At 42.3% G+C, this 10560-nt stretch overlaps 2 protein-coding genes across 5 annotated transcripts in view; one reads left to right on the top strand and one right to left on the bottom strand.

The window, feature by feature from the left end:
* Nucleotides 1-393: 393 nt before the first annotated feature.
* On the top strand, nt 394-6096 carry LOC310857422 (uncharacterized protein). 3 transcript variants are annotated; one of them, XM_083763080.1, is made up of 5 exons: nt 394-766; nt 2187-2393; nt 2880-4038; nt 5414-5792; nt 5879-6096. In XM_083763080.1, the coding sequence occupies exons 1-3, from the start codon at nt 504-506 to the stop codon at nt 3766-3768; spliced, it is 1359 nt and encodes a 452-aa protein (XP_083619206.1). In that variant the 5' UTR covers nt 394-503; the 3' UTR covers nt 3769-4038; nt 5414-5792; nt 5879-6096. The 3 variants fall into 3 exon arrangements, with proteins under 3 accessions (XP_083619206.1, XP_083619207.1, XP_083619205.1); XM_083763081.1 differs by having other exon boundaries at nt 2211-2393; nt 5414-6096; XM_083763079.1 differs by having other exon boundaries at nt 5414-6096.
* Nucleotides 6097-7729: 1633 nt separating this feature from the next.
* tbxas1 (thromboxane A synthase 1 (platelet)) overlaps nt 7730-10560 on the bottom strand; it is a 115017-nt gene continuing 112186 nt past the window's right edge. For both annotated transcript variants that reach the window (XM_083763197.1, XM_083763198.1), the window contains one exon: nt 7730-10421. In XM_083763197.1, coding sequence (XP_083619323.1) covers nt 10308-10421 — 114 coding nt within the window. In that variant the 3' untranslated portion in view covers nt 7730-10307. The remainder of the gene's footprint in view (nt 10422-10560) is intronic.

Raw genomic sequence — 10560 nt, 5'->3', positions numbered from 1 at the left:
ATTGTTATCAAAATGTACATGAAGTAGTCATAATACAGGTGAAGTGAATGGTGAAGTGTGTTGAAGTGGTTAAATCAAAGTAACAAAGTAAATATACAATAGGTCAGGATATAAAGTTTTCAAATAATTGTAGTGGAGAAAGAATTACCCCTGAGTAACTTAGTAGTGGAGTAGAAGTAAAAGTACAGAAAATTGGTAGGCTAATAATTTAATAAATACTAAAGTGTACAGTATACTATAGGCAGTAGGCACTACTTGAGTCTTGAGTACACTGCCTTGGAATGAAAAACGTTGAAGATCCCCAGAAGAAGAGAAAAGAGCTGTGACGCATACGGAAATCCGTCTCACCGGTTTGTAGTTTATTTACATCTTCATGTTTGTTTGTAGTCCGTTTCTGAGGTTCGCAAGCAACAGCTTCGTGGTTGATTGTGGAACATTAGCCTCGCTAGCCAGCTCATCTGCAGCCTGGAACATCACCATCGCTTATTAATAATATCACAACGATGTTTGTGACTTTAGAACAGAAGAAGATGCTGGCGTTGTTGTTGTTGATGAGGAGGAGACGGAGACGGAGAGCGATCAGCACACGTGTTATTTCCCACTACAACCCTCCTCCTCGTTATCCTCCTTCTCCTAGAAGACCTCGTCCTCAAAAACAACAAAAAGAAGAAGCAGGAGGAGAAGGCCAGAATGAGGAGAAGGTTGGTGTCCTGCAGAACCAGAAGCAGAGGAAGAGGATTTGGGTGACGCCGTTCCTCAGAACCAGGTATAATTGATTATTTAATATTCCTGTCCCGTTCTGCACAGTACACGCTTATTCAGTTGAAATTGAACGTATTATATGAATATAAACATATGTTGTACATACAGCTCCGAATTTTACAGTGTCCTCTCTCGAGCTTGACAAATAAAATGTAGTAGTATATTTTATAACGTTTTCATTAATAGAATAATCAAGGATTGATTGATGGTACTACCTGCTAGGTAAGTACCATAGATATATCTATGGGTAGGTACCCTCACAAAAAACATGCAGTAATCAGTAATAATAAGTGTGGTCTCTAAACTGCCTCCCCCTGGTCAGCCCGGGGCGCCTGATGGAGGGGAACTGGTCGGAATAAGTGTTCCTTCCACACGCTACGTCCGGCCGGGAAACTCCCCCTGTCAGGTGAAAAGAAGCAGCTACTCCCCATCATAGAGTATTAAAAGGATAGAGACTAAACTGGCGCGAAGCTCCGCCCCCTCCGCTATTCATGTCAGTGGAAGTTGCTCAGTGGCGTTTTGAAGCACCCGGAAGGCTGCCGGAAGTACCGTCTATTTCCGCATTTTTATTTGGACACCAAATTTTGGTGTCCAAATGCGGAAGTGCAGCTGGGCTTTAACATTGGGCGCTCGGTTGCACCATAGAGTATTAAAAGGATAGAGACTAAACTGGCGCGAAGCTCCGCCCCCTCCGCTATTCATGTCAGTGGAAGTTGCTCAGTGGCGTTTTGAAGCACCCGGAAGGCTGCCAGAAGTACCGTCTATTTCCGCATTTTTCGCTGATTCAGCATTTGGGCACTAAATTTTGGTGCCCAAATGCGGAAGTGCAGCTGGGCTTTAACATTGAGCGCTCGGTTGCACGGGGTTTCCTCGTCAAGAATCCACGGGTCCGCCTGCAGTCCTTCCTCTTACCACTAGGGCCCAGCGCTTCAACATTGGAGTGCCTAGCTGGCCCCTTGGGTTGCACAGGGTTTCCTCGTCAAGAATCCACGGGTCCGCCTGCAGTCCTTCCTCTTACCACTAGGGCCCAGCGCTTCAACATTGGAGTGCATAGCTGGCCCCTTGCTCCCCATGCATTGAAGGAAGCATGAGGTCAGTCCGCTACCCCCCCAGGTTGGCAGAGGAAGCGTAGCGCCCAGGAGTACATTAGATAATTGACACTGGGTGAAAAAGGTTGCAAAATCATGGGATAAAAAAATATATATATATTGGAACAGCAAAGTCACAACAACACCCCCCCCCCCCCCCCCCCCCACACACACACACACACACATACACACAAACAAACACACGCACTTGACTGTAAGTCGCTCTGATAAGACATGGCCTAAGACATGGCCTAAATTCAGTATATTATTATCATCAGTAGTACTGTAGTAGTAGTAGTACAATTGATTAAATCGATTTAGTTTGATTACCGGTAGCCTATGTGTTGCGTATGTTCCAAGGAACCGGGGGCGAGAGTATCATCGGGAGCTGCGGCAGGACGAGGATCGCTTCATGGCCGACTTCGCACTCAGCGTGCGGCAGTTTGATCTGCTGCTGGACAAGATCTCAGCAGACATCTACAGACGAGACACGGCCTGGCGTGAGGCCATCGACCCGGCCGAGCGGCTCGCCATCTGTTTACGGTAACTCTCACGTGGTTCTCAAAGGCCTCTTTTCCACCCCAAAGAACGTTGGTTCTAGAACTGGCAACCCCTTTTGGTGTTTTAAGCATTATGTTATGCTTAATGTTATGCGTTATGCTTTAAATCTGTATTTACCTTTGACACTACGGTCGGGTAGACCTTGCCTGTCTTAGTAGCAGGATGAACAGGTTGTTGCTGGGCTAGACTGGTGACTGATCTTGATATGGCCAGTGGGAGACAAAATGTTTGCGTTCCAAAAACATTTGGAATGCTTTCAACTCATTTGCTTATTGTTTATCAGTATATTATATGTGGATCTCTGGCCCTGCTGACATTTTAAAAGATAATGATTCAAGGCGATAGGACAGAATGTTCGCCCCCAGAATAAGGTTCAATAACTATGCCAACTAGTAACTACCCTTGACGTACATGTAGGTTCAGCTCATGTCTTAACATTACAACTGTTTTTTTTAACCTGTCTTACAGATACCTCGCCACCGGTGATTCTTATTCGTCCATCTCTAAAAGCTTCCGGGTGGGCAAATCCACCTGCGTTGGCATTTTGTCCTCTGTGGCGGATGCCATCTGGAACAGCTTGGTCGAGGAGTACATGCCCGCGCCGAAGAAGCACGAGTGGAAAGCAATAGCGGATGAGTTTGGCCAACGCTGGGACTTTCCTCACTGCGTGGGTGCGTTAGAGGCCAAGCACGTGGTCATCAAGGCGCCATCACATTCAAAATCACACAAGGAACAGTTTTCAATCGTCCTCCTGGCCGTGGTGGACGCTAGTGGCCTGTTCCGTACAGTGGATGTGGGGGCTTTCGGGAGGAGCAGTGACGACGAGATCCTCTCGGCATCCGAGTTTGGAAAGGCTCTGCACGAGGGAACACTCGACCTTCCGGACGATTCGCCGATACAAACCGCCGAGCACCTGGGACCCGTTCCCTACGTTTTCGCGGCCGACGAAGCACTCCCTCTGCAACGGAATGTGCTTTGTCCGTTCCCCGGAAGACCCCTTCAGGTCGACTCTCATCGGGTCTTGAACTACCACCTGTCCCGCGCACGGGGGGTCGCAGAGAGCGCCTTCGGCTCACTGGCCTCGCAGTTCAGAGTGTACCACCGGGTGATGGAGGTGAGCCCTGGCACTGCGGAGAAGATCGTTAAAGCCACCACCGTCCTCCACAACTTCCTGAGACGGGACCAGCAGGACACGACCGCACACGTGGCTCCGGTGGAGACTGCAGACGCTCTCTGCCCGGTGGGAATGGTTGGGAGCCATTGTGCCAGTCAAGAGGCTCTCTCTGTGAGAGATAAGTTCACAGAGTACTTCAACTCACCAGCCACTGCTGTAGCTTGGCTGAACGACTATGTTTAAGGCAGTCAATTACTCTCTCTCACCCATGAATATAATCACCCTCTCTCACTCACCTGTTTGCCTAATTTCACCTGTTTTTTTTAAGCACTTAAACCCTTATATTTGTACAATCTTAAGAGTTAAATTATCACTGAGGACTTTACAGTGTATCCTCACCAAAAAATAGCTGGCTATAAGCTCACGTTGCTACGTGTTGTGAGCTTATAGATCAGCTATTTTCACCAAATGTCTGTCCTAGAATAGGGACCTTAGGTTCCATGTGGCTCAGATGTGTTTTATTTTATTTTTATAAAGTATATTTATTGGTTTTTTAAAGACAAACAGACATTACACAACAAGAACATAATAACAAAAGAAAAGAAAAGAAAAACAGCTCAGGCACAACACTATTATAAATAAAAAGATTGAATATACAAAGACATGACAAGGACAATGAACCATAATGACAAGTGACTTTCGAATTTTCATAGACTCCCAATCAGGGAATACATCCATACAGTACATTAATACATATATTAAAAAGGCAGACAACAGTTATCATAGGCACCAAATCATTACAACAAGAGCAGACCCATGCATGCTCCACTCAAAGGCGGCAAACCGCCACCCCTCCAGGCGGCAGGGCCACCGCCCCAAGAAGCGGCCCCGACGCAACGCATCGGGTCCCCTGCCCGGGCGTCCACCCCCCCATACCCAAAGGGCAGACAAGCCCCCGCCCCAAAGCAGAGCACCCACTAGGGAAGAATGCTGCCATATAAGATATCTAAGGTTGGTACGGAAAACCTCCAAGTATCGTGGCAGACAGTGTGGTTCCAATATGATTCAAATAAGGGTCCCAAATTTTGTAGAAAGTGTCCAATTTAGAATGCAACATGCATGTAATGTATTCACAAGGAATACAGCCCATTATAATGTTATGCCATGATTTCTTTGATGGAGCAACATCCTTGATCCAAAACAAAATAATATTTTTCCTAGCAGCAAACGTTAATAAGTTGAACAACCTCTTATGTTTGACATCAATGACATGAACATCCGGGAGACCAAGTAAAAGACACACCGGATCTAAATCGAACGAGACACCAAAAATAACAGAGAGTTCTGACACAATGTCATACCAATAGTTCTGAAGCTTCACACAGGACCAAAGACAGTGAACGTAATTACCAATCTCTGTCTTGCACTTAAAGCAAAATGGGGACGCACTGACATCCATTTTGTTCTTGAGAGCAGGAGTTATATGTAGCCTATACGATGTAATATTCTGAACTGGATGGATTTAGTTCGGTTACAAACTGAAATCTGTTTCGCATAGGCCCACATATCTTCCCAGCCCTCATCATGAATAGAGACGTCCAGATCTTTTTCCCAGGACTGCTTAGTAATCTGAGTGTCCCGGCCTAAAGTCAGGGTTGCCTACCACTGGAGTAAGGGGAGATGTCAATTTAGCACGGCCTTCAATATTACACACAGACCTCCAGGCTTTGACTGAACATAGAGTGATGGGGTTAGAACAAAATTTCCTAATAGACTTAAGGTCCTTTATGAATAATAGATTCCAAAGAGGGCATTTGGACTGTGAAGATTCAATATCAAGCCAAATCGAGGAAGGATCCGATTTAAGCCAATTCGTAAGCACCCTGAGGGGCTCAGATGTGTTTGATGATTGTGTGACAATTGTTTATAATTATCTGTTAAGATTGTCACACTTGAGAATTTAAAACGGCCTGCTCTAAAGCCCCCCTCCTTAGAGAGAAATAGCTAAACGTCTATTTTTGAATTTGAAAGCTGAAAATACTTTGAATATGTATATGACTTCAAATAAGTATCACGATCATTTCAAACGTTTGCTTCGATTACGCTTCATGAACGATTATTAGTTTGTGAGCTTGTACAGTAGATTGTCTGTTTTCATTTCATGTATGTACACCACCATTGTACAACAAAATATAATACAGGCTAATTGAAATCTAATTCTGTGCCCATTTGTTGGTGTATAAGAAATGTTTCTCGATTAAAAGTTGGTTATTAATAATAATAATAATAATAATAAAACTTTATTTGTATAGCACCTTTCATGACATGAAATGCAGCTCAAAGTGCTTTACAGAACATTGGCTCTAAATATTGGTTTCAGGGTTTTCTGTTCATTGCCTAGCCCTAATACATATTACATAATTATGTAACTATGTACACAATTATCCACAAACTCAATACTAGACATTGTAATAGTTGATGCTGTACTGTACATACTGTATCAATCTTGTGTATAATAGTCTTCCCCTGACAATTTAAGAACATTGTACTGTAAATCATTTATTAAAAGAAAATGTGCCCACCATACTATGTTTATTCGGCATGACATTTTTTAATGACCTGCCCGGAGGTTATGTGGTTTGTACTTTTATCGTCGTGTTGTATTTGGCATTGTTGAAATTGCATTAACTTATTACTTATTTACATAAATGATTGCATAACCTTGCTACCAGAAGTCTCTGAGAAGCACATTGGAAACATTAAACTAAAGTATAATTTATATTTAAAGATTATAAGCGGACCCAGGAGTCTTAAGAAAACAAATACAAAGATAACAGTGAAATTCAGTCCAACAGCACCACTCAGTGGTTGTAAAGGCGTGTTTCATTTAGTTTTAAATGAGTAAGTCAAAGGATCTCAAATACGAACCTGTAAATAGTATTAGTTACCGGTAACTAATGTATGCAGGACCAACCAGTTGGCAGACCAGCTGAACTTGTATGCTGACACATAGAGTAGGGGGCTGACACCTTCTACACTCTACAGGAAGGGACAGAGTGAGCTGTTCTTTGGCATGTGTAACAGGACTCTGCAGCAGTGTTGTTTTTTACAGCAAATTTTGATTTTAGTTTTAGTCATAGTCTCTTGAATAGTTTATTTCCAGTCACCTGGAATGTTCTAGTGTTAGTCTAGTTTCAGTCGACTAAATGTCATAAGATTTTAGTCAACTAAATCTACAGTTGATTTAGTCGACTAAAATGTATTTTGGCGCGCCGATCTGTCCGTCAGCCCCGGTCTCTCCTCCCTCTCCTCCCCCCCCCCCCCCCCCCCCCCCCCCCCCAGTGCAGCACTGGCATAGTGGCATTGTGTCGACCAGAAGCAGAAACCACTGGTTGCTGGAGTATACCATTCTAACAGACTGTCAAAGTTATTTCCACAGAGTCGGCACACGTTGGTTTTTTTCTTAGACGGTGTGGTGGGTTATTCAGCCATTCTCCTCATTTTCCTCGTTTGAAGTTCCACTGGTAATGATTTCCTCACGGTGTTATTTTGAGGTGCACACCGCTCGCTCAGAGCCCTGACGTCACATAATTTGGAGCTACGCCTATGCGGAAGGGTTGACTCCCACTTTTAGACCAGTGCAGCCCATGCGTAAATCCAGGCTTTCATTTTTCGCGCAGACGAAATGAAAGCCTGGGTATCGAGGCTAACTAGTCCCAAACATTTTAGTCTAGTTTTTACTTGTTGACGAAATTGTCTGTATATCTAGTTTTAGTCATCATGTCTTAGTTTAAATTTAGTTTGTCAGTGAAAAAAGGTAGTCGACGAACATTTTCCGTCTTAGTTTTAGTCGACGAAATCAACACTGATCTGCAGATGTTTTACCACCAGTCTGTTGGGCCAGTGTGTGTCCTTATCTGCATTTGCCTGCTGGGGGGTTTCACTCACTTACTCACAATACGTTTTATCCAGATTAGTTGTCTGGTTAAATGAATGAAACCAACATGACTACAAAATTGTACACTTTAAAGGTTTTATGACATTCATTTTCATTTTATTTTCATTTTTTATTTTAGGTTTTATGACCTCAATTACACCCAAAAAACCTGAACTTTGAACATTCAGTGGATTTTCTGTGGTCTGAAGTTTTCTTTGGGGTTTGGAAGCCTTTTAAACTACAATGAAAACAGGCAACACAGTGAAAACAGTGACATCTGCTGGCAAATCCCATTGACATATGGGATTTTCAGGGTCTTACATCACTTACTGCCGGCAAATCAGAGCACCTGTTTGAGCCAGAAAACCCCAGATCACAGAAAAATCTACAGAATGTTAAAAGTTCATGTTTTTTGGGTGCAATTGAGATTAGAAAACCTACAAAAAATAAGAACAATTCCAAAACCTTTTTTTTTTATGTCACAAGACACAATCCCTTTAACAAACCTGATACATGCTTTTAAAATAAGATCCCATTTAGTCACTGACCCATTAAAATGAATATGTACAATATGAAGCAGCTTTGCAGGGGTGTTCATTCAGCATTACTACTGTACACATGATGCAGTATATACATAAACATTACATTTTAATTGTACAGTGTTAAAAAAATACAACCATTTGCCACCCTATTAAGTTGGTAATACTGTTCTGTTATGATGAAATAAACACAACACTGCCATATAACTGTGGTTATTTTCAATGTAAAATGTTCAGTCAGTGCAAGCATTAATTCTATATTATTTTCCTTTACATTATAATCAACTTTACATTGTTTACAATCTAGACAAATGTTCTGTTGTGCTTGAAATGTACTGTAATTCTCCAATCTGTTAATAAATACTTCAATAAATCAATGTTGTAGCATGTTCTATACTACCAGTATAACAATGTAATCAATATGATTCCATAAAAAAACAAATTCCACAGCAACAATGTGATCAATATGATTATACACATATCGTCACTGTCTGGCAGAAACCTTGTATCTCCATATTTCAACTTTTTGTTTTTATTTGTTTTAATTGAATGCCCTAATTTGTCATACTAGTGTCACATGACACTACTTTTGACATTTGACAGTTTGAGTGCGTTTTATAAATAAGTAACCAATGAAAAGTATTAACAAGAGACTGTCCACATTGGATCGATTGGAACACATTCATTTCAGTAACGGTTTTGGACATGCAAGGGTTTTTACTTGACAGCAACGATAATCAATAGCACAACCTTGTGATCAATATGATTCTATAGGAGGTCAGTAGTTCTAATCATAGCAGTTCATCACTGATCAATAAGCATCAGCAGTCAGCTCGGAATGGGGGGTTGCTCCACTACAATTATTTGACTTATTTGTTTTAGTTACTTTGCAGATTTATATTAGTAGAGCGGTGCATTGGCCTACTTGGAGCGATGCAAGTTGGAAATGCATGCATTCCCCACCCAGTTATCATGTCTGTGTCCCTTTTATGCCCATATATGGAGTTCTTTGTCAGGCATGCCCAAATATGGATTCTATGCAGATGTCAGAACAGGCCAGCACCATATGGAGATATAGAGGTGATCAGGGCCAGAGATAGTATTAAGTATGTTTTACTTTGGTACTGGTCAGTGCTTTTTATACATTTACTCAAGTCACATTTTGAATAAAGGCTTTTTACTTGTAACTAGGGATGGAGCTCGTTAATTTTTATTGATAACGATCACCTTATCAATAAGGCTTATCGAGCCCACTATCGAGCATTTTCTATTATTTTGTGGAAAGACAGGAGACAATAAATTCTGAAAAGAACCAGTATATTTTAGGGCCTTCAAATACAGTACATTACTGTTTGTGCTAGCATGGATGATTACATTTATTTCTTGATCGCCTCTTGCCATGATTGTTTGAACATGGCGTCATGGGCCGCTATGCTCGATAACAGGCTTGATAAGCCCAAAACGTATTGATAACGGGTACTCAATAAGCTTGTTATCGGATTTGATCGGGTATCAGTTATCGAGCTCCAGTCGCCCCGTAACAGAGTATTTTTGTATATTAAGGTATTGATTGCTACATTGTAACCTCTCAACCACACAGCCTGATTAGAAAGGTGAGGTGACCTTGAAGCAAAGCCACTTTTCAGGCGTTATTTATATACAACACTATCAAGGAATCACATCAGCGATACTGCAGCCGTGTTAATATTCAACCCAGGTCAGGAACTATCCTACCATCTAAAGCAGTGTTTCTCTACCTTTTTCATTTCAAGTATCCTCCAGTATGACATGCAATAGATCACAGACACCCATTTGAGACCATTTTCTTCCCTTTTGGGGTTTTAACCAGTATATATTAATAGAGATGGCACCCGGAGGAAACCCTGAGGCGAAATGGACATAGTGGCCGAATTTGGTATTGCAGCTTGGGGCCAGCACTGGTCCATTGACTATCGTTGCGCACGTTCATACGTGAACGCGTGCAATGATAGTCAACGGCCACGATTTGTTTGTCAACGTTCACGATTTGGCCCAATCCATCCCAGAATGCACTCTGTTCCTACCCGGAAGGAGGAGTGAAATCGCTGCATTGCGCTTTTGAGCAACTTAATGCAAGTCTCTATTAATATATACTATAAGGTTTTAGCCCTGAGACCCCCAATCTACCCCCCAATCTACACCCCCAATCTACACAGGGGGGGAGGGGGGGGGGAGACACGGCCAAAGCATTTTTGGGGGTACCTAGCCAAAAACGTTGAGAACCCCTGATTTAGATCGCTGTGTCTTAAGGAGGACAGCCAATGTCTCTAGTCTTCTGGTGGAGGATTCACACGTGTTTCTTCTGCTTCTCTTTTGGTGATTTTCACAAATATGCCATTCTTAGGTCCCAGAGTGGTGAATGACTTCAGTGGCAGAGGGTCCTGTACAAAGGAACGCCATAGTAACAGTTGTGATCTTGAGCATTATGTATTACTTTTAAACATAAACACCACGTTTCATTTGCTATTATTTAATCACATGGATCCTAGCGTCTATATTCTGGAATCTGGGGAGCGAACG

Source organism: Protomyctophum parallelum (assembly GCF_964188405.1).
Source record: "Protomyctophum parallelum genome assembly, chromosome: 4".
Classification (NCBI taxonomy): domain Eukaryota; kingdom Metazoa; phylum Chordata; class Actinopteri; order Myctophiformes; family Myctophidae; genus Protomyctophum; species Protomyctophum parallelum.
The sequence above is the reverse complement of the archived record's forward strand: the minus strand, read 5'-3'. Positions and strand labels throughout refer to the sequence as shown.

Excerpts from the sequence above, each read along its gene's own strand:
- LOC310857422 (XM_083763080.1), top strand. The coding sequence starts at position 504 with ATGTTTGTGACTTTAGAACAGAAGAAGATGCTGGCGTTGTTGTTGTTG. Across the intron at positions 767-2,186 it reads ACGCCGTTCCTCAGAACCAG|CCTATGTGTTGCGTATGTTC; the intron begins GTATAATTGATT and ends GATTACCGGTAG. Across the intron at positions 2,394-2,879 it reads CGGCTCGCCATCTGTTTACG|ATACCTCGCCACCGGTGATT; the intron begins GTAACTCTCACG and ends CCTGTCTTACAG.